Below are 19,300 nucleotides of genomic sequence, written 5' to 3'. Positions count from 1 at the left end.
GTGGTCGAAATAAATATTCTAGATCATAGACGTCATGCAATACACTTGGGCATCTGTCAACATAACCCCATAGAAACTATATTCTCGAATGAAAATGTCAGTTTACGAGCCAAATTCTCATCATTTGCGGGACGTTTTAATTTTCTGCTTCAATATGAAGAAATCTGCGGCTGAGACTCATCGAATGCTCTCAAATACTTATGGTGAAGCCGCTATTAGTGAAAGAACGTGTCGTGAGTGGTTTCGACGCTTCAAAAACGGTGATTTTCACGTCGAAGACCGGCATAGCGGTGGAAGAAAGAAGGTTTTCGAAGATACAGAATTGGAGGCATTACTTAATGAAGACTCGAGTCAAAGTCAAAAAGAATTGGCACGATCATTGGGAGTGACTCAACAAGCAATTTCAAAACGGCTAACCAGTTTTTTACAAGAAAGCCTCGAATTTTGAAAAAAAACGGCGGAAGCAAAGTTGTACACCTAATAAATAATTTAACCAATTTATAATAGCTTAAACTGTCGGATTCCCAAGATCCGACTAGGAAAGCAGAAGTTTAAGAAGTCGAAACGGATTTCGACGATTTGAATATCGTGCAGAGCTGGGGTTGCACGAGATACCAAGACTAGTTCTGGTCTTGTCTTGATCTTGTCTTGAATTTCAAGAATGATATAATTTAAAATGATATGATATAATTTAAATTAATTATCAAGACAATACCAAAACAAATTATAAAGATTCTTGATCTTATCGAGAAGTCTTGGTTTTTAAAAAAAGTTATCTAATTGTTCCCGATCTCTGAACGGAGATTTTAATTAATATGGAAATAGAGACGAGAAAGACAAAAAATTTTATTTATTGTTAGTAAATAAAAACATTTATAAATTTAAAAACTTTAAAAAATTTAAATTTAAAGAGTCTGCGCATCATTATCATTACACACTTTAATGTGACATAAAAATAGCGCAAATTAATTACTTTATATTACTTAATTTATAAAGTTTAATTTCAATACTTACGTTTAAAAATATATCTATCGCTTTTTGTTTTTCTGACAATATTTTATTTTTCATTGCTTTTAATCCAAATAAATCTTCATATGCTTTTTTATGATCTTTCTCCAAATGTTTTTTTAATCCAGTAGCGTTACTATTTTTCATTTTTATTTCTTTAGTCACATTTTCTTTTTGACATAATAAACATATGCCGATTTTTTCATTGTTTCTTGTTTCATACTTAAAATAAGTTTTCTATGTGCATTGTTTAACTGCACTTACTTCCGAACTTTCATTATCACTTTCGGAAATGTTTGCATGTTCAGAAGAAGAACTTGGTTTTCGTTTTTAGACTGCGTCTGCACAATCGAGACGCGAGCATACGCAGTAAAGAACAAACGAAAATCGTGCTCGGCGCTTCGGATAACAGAAGAAATCAGTTATACTTACTATTTTCTGTTTTTTATCAAGCTGACAAATAATTTAGTGTTAAATAAAAACTGTTAATAAAAATCAAGGCAGGACAAGACAAGACAAGATCTTTGATACAAAAATCCTCTCAAGACCAAGACAAGATTAAAATTTTCAAGACCAATACAATATTTTTGCGAATATTGTCTTGTCTTGGGTCTCGTGCAACCCTATGCGGAGCAACGGAAAGGGAGCTTTTAACTTATTTCTATACTTATCAAGAATGATGTTTTGCATATTCTTGAAAAATAAAATCGATTGCGATAACGAGTATCGAATTATTAGGAAAGCGGCAGTATTTATTTTTGCGCAAAAGGTTCTCCCTCGCCCATCATAATTACTGCTTAATTAAAGTCTCGATTATCATATTGCGTACAATGACGCGATATGGAATCGGTGATCGTCAAATATAGCCGGCCGCATTCGACGTTGTCGAGAAGAACAAAAGAGAGAGAGAGAGCTCGCGAAGCGAGAGAACCGAACGAATAGCCCTGTCGCGAAGATAAGGCAGCGGCAGGAGCAACCCTGGGCCCTTCGAAGCCGCTCGCGCCATGCTCTTTGTTGCGAAGCGCAATAATTGTGCGGGAGGGCGACTCGCCAACGATGCCTGGGGGGAGGGGGCGGGGGGGGATAGCAGGGCTGTCGACGCTGAAACGAAGGGGGCACGCGGAGGGGGTGACAGCACGCGCCGGAACCGGAACTGAGAGTCGTGTGTCCCCGCCGTTCCCGGGCGGAACTATCATGATTAGTCACGGGGCCTGCAACGAGCCGTAGGAGAACTGCGCGAGCAGGAAGACCGGAACCCCGTGGAGATATCCCAGAATCGGCCGTGCGCGATCGACTTGAACGACGCGTACGAAAGAAAGAGAAAGAGAGAGATAGAGAGAAGCGAGGGCATAGGGATAAAACTCTCATAGCAAAAATGCTATGATTCATTGTGTCAAATAGTAATAATCGCGGTTTTTTTTTAAACTGATTAATGGGAAAGGAAACGTCTTAAAATAAACGTAATGTACGTTGAGCATTGAGAATACATAATGTATGTATTCTCAAAAATTATTTCTACGAATCAAGATGCAGTTGATTTTGAGCGAGAATTTGTCAAAATCGTATTGTAACTTGTCAGTTAGTAAAAAATGAAATATTCGCGCGTATAGAAGTGTTCATCAGATGCTCGAAAATAAATATTTGAGATATTGAAAATTAAAAATTAAAAGTTTTATACAGTTAAATAGTATTTTATATAGTTTAATAGTATTTTTTAAATAATTTTTTTTTTTATAGCAAATATAGAAACGCGAATTATAAAAAAATTTAGATTTTGATGCTACGGACAAGTATATGAAAAGGTGGTATTTTTATCTATTAAGAAACTTAAGTTATATAATTCAATTATTGATATTCTTAAATCAATCACGTACGCATTTACTTCAATGTATAAAAATCCGCGCATTATTATACTCAATTATCTAGCGAGTAGAAATTCACGCTCGATCCAAGGAAAAATTCCACACTAGGGCGGAAGTCAAGCCGCGTCTCGCGTCTCTGAGGGTTCTTAATGTATTCCTTCCATTTTTTAGAAGCGAGACGGTTACGATTCTCTGACCCTTAGTCACCCTCGAACGCTGGGAACGAGGGTGGACTAGTCGCAGTTACCAGTGCCGCTGGTGGCGGAAGCGAAGGGGCTCGCGGAGGTTCCCGGATAAAGGGCAAAAGGGATCACGCGCGGAGAGAACCAAAGGGGGCCGCCGGATTGTAGCGCCAGCGTGGGGTGTTCGAGACCCATAACCACCCCCTAGGTTAACCGATACCGGCAATTATCAACGCGTCTCGGTCACCGTGATCCTCCCTTTGCTGGCGCTATATCCGCAACTGTATACAGACAGAGAATGTTTCTAAATTGATGTTACAAAATCCAACGATATATATTCTTCGACAAATTTGAAATATATTTTTCTTATTTCGCTGAAAATTTGGTTTTTGAAACAGAACTTAAAAATTTCCTTAATCGCTATTCAAAATTCTCTATCTAAAATTTATTAATAAACAGATCACATGCGTTATATTCAGGTTTGGGAAAGTTACTTTATAAAAGTAACTCGTTACCGTTACCGTTATTTTTTCTAAAAAGTAACTCGTTACCGTTATTCGTTACCAATTTTAAAAAGTAACTCGTTACCGTTACAGTTACTAAAAAGTAACGAGTCGTTACAATTTCCGTTACTTTTTTACAATACAAACTAATAAATTATTTTGCATGAGAAAAACTTTTAAAAAATTGTACGCAAGATTTCATTCAAGGTTTATTACAAAATAAATTATTAAATTTTATCGAAATTTTTTATTAATTTTTAATAAAATTTGTTGCTCCATAGTATCATCATTTAAATGTCCTCTTTGTGGTGTTAATACAGAGCCACCGATGCTAAACATTCTTTCTACAGATGCACTGCTTGGTAGAGCTGTATTATATTTAATAAAAAGTTTTTAAGTTTTGGATAGTCGTTTAACATTTCTATATTACAATTATTTGATTTTAAAAACCGTTGCAATTCTTCTTGTTCAGATTCATTTTGCACCGTTTTTTGCTCAAAAATGAAAAAATCATCGTGATCGTCAGATTTTCCAGCTTTTGAAGAATTTTCAGTTGATCGGATTCCCAATAAATCCTCCAAGTAATTTTCAGCACGTTTTCTTTTTTCTCCGGTTAACCAGTTTAACTTAAATTTTGGATGTAAACATGCTGCTATTATTAATTCTTTTGTTTCAAATATTGTAAGAAATCTAAAATCAAATATAGTAAATTAAGCGACATTGTTTATTTTATTGAAATTAATACTTTTGAATCAATAGTTTAAAATAAAATAATATTTTTCAATTAAATCCTTATTTAAAATTAAATAACATATGTATTAATCAAATTAATAAGTTACCTTTTATTTAAACCTTGCTGAATAGCTTCAACTAATGAATGGCAATCTATAAGGTCAGATTTATTGAGATTTTCTAATTTTCGTTGCAAGGTACTTAGAACTGGTAGTAAATGAGATTACAACATAATAAGAATGCTAATTGGTCGATTTGCTTACGGCTTTACGGTTAAGATAAAAATTTTATCACGCACAATAGCAAGAATAATATCTTAAATAAATCAAGAAATTTGAAAAAAGTAACGATAAAAGTAACTGTTAAATTCGTTACTCGTTACCGAAAAATGTAACGAAGTTACTTTTTCGGTTACAAATAAAATTTGTAACGCCATTACCGTTACAGTTACCGAAAAAAAGTAACTGTAACGGTAACGGCGTTACAAGTAACGCGTTACTTCCCAACCCTGGTTATATTGCACAATAATACAAGATGGAATCTTACAAAGAACAATTAAATGAGAAGTTGCTTTATCATCGTCTGATACTTCTCCGATTCTTGTTTGTCTTTTCTGTTGCTTTTTCATAATACTCATAATACGCGAAAATACAATTAATTATAATTGCGCGTGCACTAATTATCAAAAAACGACGCGGTAATTTGTACGGCACTCCCGGACATCAATCATACGCAATGCGTATCTTTTTATATATATTGTAACGACAGAATAAAAGTTATTAAAGAGCAAAAATTATGCACGCGCGAAGATACGATCTGCTCTGTATTCGAAAATTGCGTAACAAAATTAATACATCATTCGCCGTTATTTTTGTTGTAAAATATGATAATATGGATATATTTTTAAAACGATTACTCTATTTCGTGTTATAATATCGATAAATATAGATAAATTTACTAATGTTAAAATTAAGAGTAAATATGCGCAGAGAGTATAATATCTAAAAATATATCGTTACTTTACTGATTCGCGCAATTGATCGAATAAAGTACAAATGTTTCAACAGAGATAATCAACAGATACAAGTGACTAATTTAGAATACGCAATTGAGATAAATATTGAAATACCGGATTAACAACGATTTCTATTTATTAATTGAGCACATCACGACACTATTCGATTGAAATCTATCATACGGATAGTTGGAAAAACAACGAGGAATTACTAATTACGTCATTCGGCGCTTGTGTTTTACGACATATATACGCACCATTGTTTACCTTCACCTTGTTATTATACACGCGGCGACACTCGAGATAGTCGTGCGAACAACTTTATATGTCGTACATTATTATCTCGCAGAATATGTTAGCGACAAATATTACACGATGCTGAACACGCGAGGTCATTCTGTATAATTATAATTATTATAATTAGCGATTTTTAATTCACGTAAGTAAAAATTTGTCCATTTGTTTATCGATGATTTATTAAAATAGATGTATATTTGTGATTTATTAAATCAAAATCTATTGCGCGAATAATATATAAAGCGACAATATATATATATATATTTTTAGATATATTCTGCGTATATAATTACCGTTAATTTTAACATTAATACATGCGTTTATATTACCGTTACAATTTTTATTAATATTATAATAAGCATCTATTAACAACAAAAGTAACACCGAGTGATTAATTTGGCAGCCAGATTTTCGAGTGCGGATCGTATGTCTTCGTGCGTGTATAATTTTTGCATTGTTTTTTTGTTAGAATATAAAGAGATGTTATGTGATTAATGGGGTGATTACGATAACTGTGGCCCCCTATTTGAAAGATCGTTTCTGAAGACATTTTTGACGAGAAACACGGGAAATATAGTAAAAAAAATTTCCGACCAATAGTTTTCGAGATATATCACTTTAAAGTATTGGACATGATAATAAAACTTTATAAAAACGGACCCAACAATGTTGACCTTGATATATGTTGTCAAGATCATGATCCTGAGTAACTTTTCCTTATAACTTAATCGGCGGTCTCTTATAATTTTTGAGATATTTAAAGTTAAAGTTTAATTCGAAACGAAAATTTGGTTTGGGTTATATAACGTAACCCAAACCAAATTTTAGTTTTAAATCAGAAATAGGTTTGGGTTAGGTTATATCTTTCGGAAGTGGAGCCCCACCGCAGGGGGGGCGAAACCCACTGCGTCCACGCATATACTTTACAATGCGAAGCGAGGAAATTAAAATAAATAAAAAAATTAAACAAATTTTAACAAAAAAATGTCTATATTTTGAAAAAATATTGAATAAAAAATAAATCAAGAAGATACTCGCGACAGTGATCTTCACAACATGTTAAGGTCAAGGTCATTGGGTCCGTTTTGTAACGTTTTATTATCATGTCCAATACTTTAAAGTGATACATCTCGAAAACTATTGGTCGAAAATTTTTTTTACTATTTTTCCCGTGTTCCTCGTGAAAAATGTCTTCGGAAACGACCTTTCAAATAGGGGGCCACAGTTATCGTAATCGTGCCTGATTAATGTTCGCGAGTGCCATATAAAATATAAAGTATCAATTGTAATTAATTATGTATTTCTGCGTGTGAGTGAAGAAACAACAGACGATAAACAAGAAGAAGGAGGAAGCCCGGGATGGCATCAAATGATTAGAGATTAGAAATTTATAACTTGAATTTATCATATTGTTTGTAAAATTAATTGTTCATTTAATTGCTCTCCATGATATGATCTGTATATCATTATTGTATAATATATATGAATCTCTAGATTTTATCTTGACATATTTCAAATATTTAATAAATTATTTATAATAATATCAATATTTTTGTAGATACATGTGTGTATATAAAATATTTCAATATTATGGGAAATTTATAATCATTTAGTTTACTTGTATGAAAAATAAATTTGTATTAATCACATGTTTCTCTCTCTTTCATACAAACGTATATTTAAACTTACATAAAAAAAAAAAAAATTAACTTATTTTATTAGAGAATATAGAAAAATTTTTCCTTTCTTTGATAAATGTAAAATACAATTTTTAATAAATATTTTTTATAAATATTTTTATTTTTGCATGAGATATAAGAATAGTCACAATGTTCTTACGCATACATTTAAAGTTACGCGTAAATATTTCTAAAGTTTACATAAACAAAGCTCCTTCAAATCCTGACTTGAATTATTTTTTCCCTCAAGCAGTTTTTTTTTTCCATATAATACCAATTTTGCATAGAAGAAATTTGTGATGTGTGTGAGATTTGATTAATCCTAACACGATAGCTTTCGTTTCTTTTTCGATGTTATATGCAGCTTTTAGAGCATTCGTGTCTGTACTACTTTATGCACGTTTAAACGCTAGTGCTTAATATAGATGAGAACCAATTTCTGTCATCATCTATAGATGAGTAAATTTCTACAGCAGGGGTAGATAGGTGGAGCGGTATTCTTTCATGTAGCACCGTCTAGAACGTTCATTCTCTCTTGATATATTCCGTGCAATTAGGTAGATGAGAGGCAATGTTACGCTTGTACGACACGAAATATCACCGTTTAAAACTCCTTCGGTAAAGGATTCTAATTTGTCGGGGTTGAAATCGTCGCTTTGATTTAATGGTGTCGCAGAGGGGCAATTTACGGCAAGAAAATTCAAATGTAATTGTTTAAAATAAAACTGGCCAATAATTAAAGGAATTTTTTATAATTCTTTAAGAGAAAGTATTATAAAATCAATTAATATGATTGGCAATTTATTTTTTATTTTATTATATTGCGAATAAAAATATTCCATAGATAGAGTAGATTACATTAAGCAACTATAGCTGTTATTTTATATTTATGTTTAATTTAAGACAGCTGTTTTGGAATACACATATTTAAAATATCAAATCATGAAACACGGATTTAATTGCATTACATTAAAATGCGAATTGAGCTAATTAATTTATATAGAAATAAATACGTGCGCGCACACACGTATCTAAGTGTGCCGTTTATTTCTCATGGTAAAAAGGTTAACACGCGTGCAGCGACAAACACGACGTCGGCACGCGTGTGTCACCGCGTCTTGTCAAACATCAATTACGTGTGCAAACAAGCTAACATAGAGGGATGGTGCTCGATCAGCAAACATTAAATACATGCATTACCCTGCATTGCTGACACAATGACCGACACTATCGCTGACCCTCAACTTTATTCGGGCTAGTGCAGATTATATAGAAAAATATATATATAAATTAAAAGAGATAAACACGAACAATATTTCTATATTTAACATTCTATTACTGTAGATAAGATTACAATCTACTTGAATGTAGATAATTGTTTAAAGTAATGCATTTGCAAAAGTATCTCTTCAGCCGATTGTTTTGATCTTTTACGTTACGTGAGTTAATTATAAAAATTAAATTAAATTAATGTGATTAGAAAATAATATTTATACAAATAATTTTTTATTGATATAAAACATAGATGTATTCCGAAACTTGTCCTAAATTAAGTTTTAAGAATTAAATATGAGATGAGAATTACATACAAATGTTTAATATAATTTTTTATGTATCTATTACGAGCCATAATTGTAAATAATAGATCAAGTATTAACATTAATAATCAATTACATTTGTTCTTTCTTTTAATATTGATGTAATTAGTCTTGACCAAATATTACACATATGTACAATATATATAATATAACGAAGAGAAGGAGAGAGAGAGAGAGAGAGAGAGAGAGAGAGAGAGAGAGAGAGAGAGAGAATTGAAAAAGTAGTTGCGACCCCAAAAATTATTCGCCAATACTTTTTTTTTAAATTTCTTCATCCTTTTCAATATTTCATTATTCAGGAATTATTATATAGTATAATATTGGTAGTAATCAATTGTTTTGCATCTTCTTTTTTAATTCAATATATTATTTCTTAAGAATTATTCTATACATTATTAATGTTAATAAATATCTATCTGTCGTACTTTTATCCGACTTTCCACTACTGTAGAAGACATCGTGTAGTTAAAATATATGATGTCAAAATACATCATGCGGCATATCGCGAGTTCAGCGTAGTCGGTGGTTTTAATCCCGGAGAAGCTTTTGTGCCGCACAAAATTTGTGCTTCACGTTTGCATCGAAATTCTGTCGCGCGTACCATAAGAGCAAGAGCCGAAATTTCGCGGAGAATCCAATTCCTTTGTCGACACATCCGTATCTCGCGAGAATTATAGCCAAGCTAAGGGTATAGGTATGCGGCACGAAACGGCCCGACTTAAAATCTAAGTAGTCGCGCATCCCTCGGAGCAGGCCACAGATAGGGGAAGATAGAGGTAGCCTGCGGGGATCGTAGAGGGTTGCCCAGGATAGCAGGGAGAGAAACGTGGGACGGTGGCAAGTGAGTGGAAAGGGGTTAAAGGGAGAGGGGAAGGAGAAGAGGGATGCTGGGATGCCGAGGGGAGCATCCGGGATCTCGGAGGGTACATGGGGCGGTCGGTTGTCATGGATACGCTCCCGGCTAACCCTGTAACCGCTCCTCCCTCGTCATTCTGCATTTTCGCAACTATCCGCCGCCATCATCGACCCACCATCTTGTCTCGAACTCTACGAATCTCGTCAAAATTTTGAGACGGTTCTTCGAGATACACGGATGTAACTAAAGATTTCCCTTAAACTGCATGATCGTGTAAAAAGATACGGTAACGTACAATTGTAGCGATAAACGAAAGAAGAAAAATGGTCGAATAATTTTAAGAATTGTGATGATGAGAGTAAAATATCGAATATTGAATTTTCATGCAAAAAATAGTTTCGAAAATAATGTTAGTCTAATTGTCAAGCATCATAAAAATTATAATGACATGTTTGTGTAATATTGTATCAATTTTAAATGTTTTTATATTTGCTCCATATTCAGTATAAATGATTTATATATTTAAGAAATCTAAGAATAGATGCAGGATTCGTATTCATTTTTGTGCCATTGATATAAATTATTTTTTATTTTTATTACATCTTGAAATACAATCTATAGAAAAAGATATGAAGTTAATCAATATTAATAAAACTCATCAATATCATTAGATATTGATACTTAACAAGTCTGCGTATTAGTGTATTATATTTCTAGAGACATATCATAAAACTATTGTAAATAAAATTAAACTGTCAATTGAGAGAGAACGTTGCAGATATCACTTTGCAAATTAGCAGACATCGTTTTGTGGTTACACGGATATCACGTTATGCGATAGTATTCAATAACAATAACGTTATTTCAGCCAATTATTTCAATGACCTTACTGTGAGCGTGAGGCGAATTAACGAAAAACCTGTAACGGTGCGAGTGAGAAAAACGGAGCGCGCGAGCAGCATTCTCGATCTGGATTCGCGCGATCCAGAATTCGCGTTGGCGGAAGGATCGATCGATCGGCAGGGTAACTGCGGGTGACCGCATCGTGCCGTTAAACGTATCCACCATCGGGCGAGACGAAAGTTTCGGGTGAGTCGCCGATAAATTTCGGTAACGGCGAGCAGGATATTGCTGCGGCCGTGGAGAGCAGTCGACGAGCGTTTTGCTCGGCTGGCAGCGATGCAACACCCTCGCATCGCGCAACACGATTCCCCGTCGTATTCGAACATCCCTCTCCTATCTCCCCCCCCCCTTCTTCATCTCCCTCGTCCTCCTCCTCCATCTCTTGTTCCGTCGTCCTCCTCTTCCATTCCCGCCGTCTCCTCGCGGTCCTCGCGGGCGTGGGCGGCAGATAACGTGATTTACACTGGCCGGGTAATTAATGTCCTCGGCGACCGGCGCTTTAAAAAAGCAATCGGAAATCGGCGACAACGAAGAGCAACAGTCAGCCCGCCGGCTGCTGCTACTGCCGGATGACAAATTATCACGCGCGAGACTGTTGCCCCGGTTTTTTTTTTCGCGGTTCTCTTGGCATGGGAGAACATCGCGCGCGGTCTGACACTCGTCTCTACCGGTACTTAATAATTTTGGGGAGAGATATCGCGCGACACCGTTATTAAAAGCGAAAACGCCACGCTGTATTTTATTTTATTTTCAATATAAATTTTACATTATTCGAAAAAATAACGATGAATCCATTAATATGGTGAAATTGTTCTTCGCATAACAAATGATGTTTCATTTCGCGAACGGTTGACAGGAAGAGCCTTCAATAGCGAAAATAAAAATTAAATCGCAACAGCTCTTTGATAATATAGCTGTGCAATAGATAAGATTTTAAAATATTGACAGTTAAATATTATAGTGATATATTATTTTTTTTCTTACTTTGAGAAACAAAAGAAAGATTTCTGCAAATATTTAATATAAAATCTAACTGCTGTATAGTAATAATTTTTTCTACGGTTTTATAAAACAAAAATTTTGTATTTTACAATATCCAAGGTTAATTATATGAATATTAAAATTAAATATGAATATTGAAAATCAATAGATATATATACGAGGGTGGATCGAAAAGTAACTTGGTTTGTGGATGTTTTTTTTTTTTTTTTAACAAAATACAACTTAAATTTTTAAAACCATTGTCTGTTATTTTGAACCAAGTTACTTTTCGATTTATCCTTGTACATCAGACATTTAATATGAACCCAGACAGCACAAGGATGTCCTTAGGACGTCCAAAGGGCATCCAGGACATACATGTAGGATATCCTCAGGATATCCCATTGTAATCCTCAGATCTCCTCTGAATGTCCTGAGGAAGAGTAAACGATAGCCGTATATTAACCTCTAAAAAATCCAGGGAGATCCTGTGGAACATTCTAAGGATTTTTATAGGATATGTTAGGGATATTTTTCGTATGTTTCAAGGAGCAAATTTTAAAATTTAAATATAAATTAAAATTATGTTTTGTTATTTACTGCCAATATTAAAAATCTAATATTAAAAATAGTTCACCGTTCTTTAATATTTGAGGCTTTCGTGCTGTACATGAATATTTTAGGTTTGGCTACCGGGTTTGAGTTGTGTAATATTTTCTAAACAATCCAATATCTGAATTCCCTATGTTGGGATTGCATCAGAAATTGAACTGATAGAAAATAATTACATTTGTAATTTCCTGTCAGTTGCTCTTTGCAAGCTTTATATAATTCTCATGACCAAATCTCAAATACGAGTTCGCGTGTCGCATAGCGGTAAACAAACAAACTAGCGGTTGAATACTATTGTTTGTAAAGTTTTTGGAATGTTGCGAACAGTAACAATTCTCATGAAATATTAAATAAATAATAATTTTGGATATATGAAAATGTGCGCATCATATTCAATTATTAATATTAAACGAAATTAATGTTAACAATTAATTGCACATGTATATGTCCTCTGGAAATCCAAAAGACATCCAATATAATAGACAGGGCAGATATATCCTACAGACATTCAGGGGTTATCCAGTGGACATTTATAGGACATTTAATACTTATTATAATACTTAAGATTTCTAAATTATATTAAATAGCCGACACAACTAAAAATAATTATGTATGCATATTAAATTTTTATAAATATATTTATAATGATATCTTAAAACATCCTACAAATGTCCTGAACCGTCCTGGACATATTCAGGATGATCCTGAGGATGTTTCGTGCTGTCTGGGAACATGCAAATCGTAAATCGTTAAAGCGCGTTCGCGACTCTGTGAAATCTTAATGTCGCGTGTGCTTCATTGTCGTTATCATTGTGGGAAAATGCGAGGGCAAATGCGGCTCTTGCTCTCATTAACCGTATTACGTCATCGCGACGCATATCAGAAACGATCGATGGTATCTCCGCGGTACTTGTACCGGTATAAACTTGCGAGTAATCAGGTTGCGTGTGTCTTTCCACGCGTTTGTGCGTGACCTTACGCTCGGCGTTACAGCAACAACTATTTCGCATCGTCAAGCAATGAATTACACTTTCATGCATATCTCACGCTTGCATGTTTGCTTGATGTATTTGCCCCCCCAAAAAAATGTCAAATCTAATATTAATATTCTATTATATTATTTAATAAACTTTGATATATGAAAAATACTAATTGTCTTGACAAAGTTGAGACATAAGCTTCTGTTTCTTTCTCTCTCTAGAAAGAAAAGAATGACACTACATTTCACAGATACGTTAATGTAATGAAAATAATGAATGATAGCAGATATATAAATTTTTTAGTTTTCTTAAAAATGGAGTTTTATACGAAAAAAAAAAAAAAAAAATGTTAATGCACATATTAGGTGTACAACTTTGCTTCCGCCGTTTTCCTATAGATGGCTTTAGCGGTAAGTAATGGTCGAAATAAATATTCTAGATCTAGATCATAGACGTCATGCAATAAACTTGGGCATCTGTCAACATAACCCCATAGAAACATTAGTCGATTTGTGTCTGCATCATAAAGCTATTCTCGATTGAAAATGTCAGTTTACGAGCCAAATTCTCGTCATTTGCGGGAGGTTTTAATTTTCTGCTTCAATATGAAGAAATCTGCGGCTGAGGCTCATCGAATGCTCTCAAATACAATACTTATGGTGAAGCCGCTATTAGTGAAAGAACGTGTCGTGAGTGGTTTCAACGCTTCAAGAACGGTGATTTTCACGTCGAAGACCGGCATAGCGGTGGAAGAGTTTTCGAAGATGCAGAATTGGAGGCATTACTTAATGAAGACTCGAGTCAAAGTCAAAAAGAGGGAGAAAGTAGTGGCCAGCGATGGACAATACTTTGAATCATAAATGTATAACCAGTTTTTTACAATAAAGCCTCGAATTTCAGAAAAAAAATGGCGGAAGCAAAGTTGTACACTTAATACTTTTGGCTTATTTTAAGTTACCGTATCATCATTAATTTCTCTCGCATAAATATTGATGAGAAAGACTCGAGATTCTTATAGAAAATAAAAATAAGAAAAAAAAAATGCTTACCGGTGATGGAGGCGGTGGGCGAAATGGTGGACGGGTTGGCGCGCGGTGGCGGCGAAAACGCACCCGCGAGGTAACCACTGCGATCGGCGAGGGCTTGTTTCGCCTTGTCGACGCTCTCCTTGAGCCGTTGAAAAGTGCTGCCGCAGGTGAGGCCGCGGTACGGCCAGTTCTCCTGCTTGACGCCGGCCGCGGTTACACCGGCGGCGGCCGCGGCCGCGGCACCGGCCCCGGAGGCTCCCTTTAATTCGAGCGCACCTGCGTACGAACAGCTAGCGCTGTCGTACATCACCAAAGAGCCCCTGCAATCCAGGATTATCTTTGTAAATGATCAAAAGATTTGCCATTAGCGATAATAACTTGTGACATAGAAGTAGAATTGATCAGGCTGTCTTTAAGTAAATAAGAAATTTTTTAACAGTACGCGGATTGAATCTCTCTCTCTCTCTCTCTCTCTCAGTAGAATTACGAAAATTTGAAAATTATGGGCGTATGGTCTTTTTCTTTCATTCATCGATTCGGAAAGAAGTCTCAACGAGAAACATCTGTACATCGACGTTGACTCCGTTTCGTTCAATTGAGCACTTCCTGTAGAATATTAACATTGCAACTCTCAAAAGTAAAGTTTGCGTCATCGTACGAATCAACTAGCAGAATACTCTTAATAGTACGTCAGTAGTTTAATTTCCGAGTTGGGAATCGAAAATCCAAGTTGATCCTACTGCTCACACGTGAGCCTCATCTACGTTACTAAACTCTTTCGATTTATTAAAATGGTTAGTGGTTAAAATGCAATGCAGGGTCGAATGAAGCAAACCTACGTTACTTTAAACTGACAGCACTCATGCTCATGCACATACCGCAGTAGGGGTCATTAAAGGACCCTTGAAACATCCGGTAAAGGCAAGATCGAATTAAAATAGATGACCATATATGCAAAAATATATCTCTTAATTTTTAATATCAGCGCGATAAATAGCTTTTAGGTATGATTAAATTTGAGCTATATTTTCTTTACAAATTTCTCTCCGACACTTCTCCTCAAAATAATTAATATTGTATAAGTATATTTAATAATTTCTTTCGTATGTGTGTGATTTTATAAATAATTTAAATTTTCAATTTCAAATAGTTTTCAAATACAATCAATTTTCATTATTTTAAGACAGCTGTCATTTCTAGCATTAATTTTTTATATCGTGGTATTATTAAAATACAATTTATACGTTTTAGAATAATTTATATTTTAAAATACTTAATATGAAGATTCTAGTCATTGTTTAAATTTTTTTCTCTTGTGTAACTTCTAAGATACCTTACACATTTCTACAGTATTCCTCGATTAATCGAGCAAAATAATAGACGATAGGCAGGTATATAAATCTATCGATCTTCGATTACAGCTGATCATGAATTAATCAGAGCTGGATATAAAAAAGTATTTATTACATTAGCATTCTTATTCATATTAGGTGTAATATCCATTAGTTTAGAATTAAAGGTCACGTCATAAGAATTAATGCTTTGCAGATTACAAATTAAACTATTAATTTAAACTATCTCTCTTTTTACATGCAAATACACATACATTCATTCACATGTTTTGCATTCAATTAAATATATTCTGACAAAAATTTCTCTCTCTCTCTCTCTCTCTCTCTATGTATAAAATTGTGCTTGAAAAATTACGTAAAATTATTATTGAAAAAATTTGACTTGCAAAATTGCAGAATAAAAAAATGTTGCTTTAAGTTTATTTTGATACTTTCTTCCTCATTTAGATTCAACAAAACATTTATTCGATTTTTATGCACATCTTGTAAATTGAATGCGACATTTCGCACCTCTTTGTTTCCACCTTTTTGCAATATTTTATTGAAAAGAGATATAACTATCAGAAGCATTAAAAAAGATATCAGATCTTATGCATGTAACAACGAAGAATTTCTAATCAAACTCGCGTAATTTAGAAAACATCGGCCTGTCATCTACATTTCATCGATGACGCGGCTTCGAACTTATAGTCGTCTAAAATTGCGAAAACGATCCACGATAGAATTTGCATGAGGTCCGTTGCGATCTTATCTCACCGCAATTCCGCAACGGAGAACGTGGAGATAAGAGACCGGCTATAATATTAAAGCTTGTCGTTTATCGCGAGTCCGCTTCCGTCTAATCTTGAAAATCTGCCACTTCCGCTATCCCTTCCCATATTATATAAATCATTATTCAAACAAAATGATGCCATCTAAAGCCGACCGATCCACGTGAAATTTATGCAAACCTGTGAAATTCTGATACGTAAGAGAAAATATTTATATAAAGCAATTGTCACAAGTGAAAATATTTAACGCGTATTGATTTTCCATTCTTCATAATATATTTAGAAGTGAACTATTGATCTTTTTCTTATGTGAAAAAAAAAACTAATAACAATTATTTATCTAAAATTTTTATAAATTACTTTCTCTTAAAATCCATAGAGATTTAATTTATATACCTGTATATATATTAGAAAAGTCTAATACACTTAAAGTTTTCAAAATTTAAACCACTTTTACACACACACACACACACACATACATATACAAAAATACGTGCAACAAATCATACTTAAACTCGTTTATTTTCTATTAATTATAATTTAATTTGAATTATAAACTTCTTTAAACTCAGGATCACTACATGATGTTAAGAATTTTTAGAATAAATAACTGATCTCCTATGTTCTTGTTACAAAAATTATATAAATTTTTGTTAAATTTAAATTAGATTTAAATTACATTATGTAATAAAAAATTTTTCAGCAAACGATATCGCGCTAATCATTTATAAATCCATTCTTTTCAACCTATAACACATGCGCGTTTTAATCTTTTTTTATTTACCTTCAATCAGTGTGACAATTTTCACGATGAACCTGTACGCGTTTCACTATCGAGGTGCAGATCGTTACTTTTTTTTTCTGGGATTTCCAGCAAAACGCAATAAAATCATTTTTCGTTCATTTCAAGTCGTTTGTTATCATGGAACATTGGTTAATATTCGATCGGAATGGTTAAGGATAAAACCCTACTCTCGTAGGTACATCCGGATATCCAGCTCGTATTGAGGTCAATCTAATCACAAAACTGTCACATAGTCACGCCGTTCCGCGGCACGACGAGCGCGTAGCCGGATTGTCTTTACGGTTCTGTCCGACAGTTTAAAATCCGAATCAAACGATCGATCGTCAGGGATATTGTAGTCCGCAGACTACTCGGATAATCGCCATTTTTACTGTATCGAGGATTTTTATTCCATTTATACTAAATAACAGCGTTTACCCTCGATCATTTCGGTCTTGATCTTTCGGTTATCGTAGTTTTTAATTGTAATATTTTAATGGTTTAGTTGCTTTAATTTAATATAATTGTAAGTAACATAATGAGATATATGTAAACCAAACAGCGATGAAAATTGGATAAATGTTATTGAATTTTAGAAAAATGTACCGCTCGATTTAACGTTACGGTCACCAGAGATTTAGAATCGGTATTAATTTCGACGAAACTAAAACCTCTTTGATGTATAAAAATGTATCTTACGCCAGTTGTGCAACTTCCATTGTCGCGAATAATTCACACTTCATTATATCGGATAATAAAAAGCAACGTTATCCGAACAGACCGCTTGTTCATCATACGAAATAATTATCCTCTCCTCTCGACGCGCGTCGACGATTTTGTTTTGTTTTTTTCACGTATTCGCCCGCGCGCGCGCGCGCGGTATCTTTTTCTTTTCTTTTTATCCGCGCTCTTTCACGACATCACTTTTCGCATGCTTTATCGGTCGGGTGTCCAATACGGAGAAGGCTGGACCGCGGTATCAAGAAGAAGGTACTCCGGGCAGGTTGTCTCGCGCTACTGCGGCTGCCGCGGGCAGCAAATTGCCTGCTTCCGGGCCTCATTACATCACTCTGTTACTCTGTTAACGCTCGCCGGAAACCCCTCTGCCTACCTCGTCTAAACTCTCGTCTCTCATATATATGTATATACAATATATATATATATATATATATATACCTACACACATCACATTTAAACGCACCGTCGCGGACGCGACATAGGCGCGCGATCGTATTACGCGAGAGGAAGAAAAAGCCGGTCGAAATCTCCGAGAAAACGTTTCCCGATGTCGTACGACGACCGCGTCGCGACGCTATATATTTCCAATCAAAGGAAACAACAAATTAAAATCTATCTCGTAAGATTCTTGCGATAAAAAAAAATTTGGAACAAATTTAGAAGTAAAAATAAAATATGAAGAATAAGAAATAAATTCTCGTCCTTATGAAACTTTTTATATGTGATAAATTATAATTCTTAATGAGAAATAAACTAAGGTAATGAAGCATAATAATATTAGGTGTACAACTTTGCTTCCGCCGTTTTCCTATAGATGGCTTTAGCGGTAAGTAATGGTCGAAATAAATAGATCATAGACGTCATGCGATAAACTTGGGCATCTGTCAACATAACCCCATAGAAACATTAGTCGATTTGTGTCTGCATCATAAAGCTATTCTCGATTGAAAATGTCAGTTTACGAGCCAAATTCTCGTCATTTGCGGGAGGTTTTAATTTTCTGCTTCAATATGAAGAAATCTGCGGCTGAGGCTCATCGAATGCTCTCAAATACAACACTTATGGTGAAGCCGCTATTAGTGAAAGAACGTGTCGCGAGTGGTTTCGACGCTTCAAGAACGGTGATTTTCACGTCGAAGACCGGCATAGCGGTGGAAGAGGGAAGGTTTTCGAAGATGCAGAATTGGAGGCATTACTTAATGAAGACTCGAGTCAAAGTCAAAAAGAATTGGCACGATCATTGGGAGTGGACAATACTTTGAATCATAAATGTATAACCAGTTTTTTACAATAAAGCCCCGAGAATTTTGGAAAAAAAACGGCGGAAGCAAAGTTGTACACCTAATAAATAGTATCATTAAATGCAAATAGAACAATAATCATTCGAATTATATGAAAAATGTGCGCGTGTAGAATAAAA

General features: G+C 34.4%; 1 protein-coding gene across 4 annotated transcripts in view; it reads right to left on the bottom strand.

Moving 5' to 3' along the window:
- Ets65a (DNA-binding protein D-ETS-3) overlaps window positions 1-18,140 on the bottom strand; it is a 64,393-nt gene extending 46,253 nt beyond the window's left edge. For all 4 annotated transcript variants that reach the window (XM_070315733.1, XM_070315734.1, XM_070315735.1 and 1 more), the window contains exons 1-2: window positions 17,143-18,140; window positions 14,258-14,556 (exon numbers count right to left, since the gene is read on the bottom strand). In XM_070315733.1, the coding sequence (XP_070171834.1) occupies window positions 14,258-14,543 (286 nt within the window). In that variant the 5' untranslated portion in view covers window positions 14,544-14,556; window positions 17,143-18,140. The remainder of the gene's footprint in view (window positions 1-14,257; window positions 14,557-17,142) is intronic.
- Window positions 18,141-19,300: the final 1,160 nt, after the last annotated feature.

The sequence above is a fragment of the Polyergus mexicanus genome, unplaced genomic scaffold, assembly GCF_030449975.1.
Source record: "Polyergus mexicanus isolate NDT 795.1 unplaced genomic scaffold, iyPolMexi1.0 SCAF_2, whole genome shotgun sequence".
NCBI lineage: Eukaryota > Metazoa > Arthropoda > Insecta > Hymenoptera > Formicidae > Polyergus > Polyergus mexicanus.
Note: the sequence above shows the minus strand (reverse complement) of the source record. Positions and strands in the feature narration are given on the sequence as shown.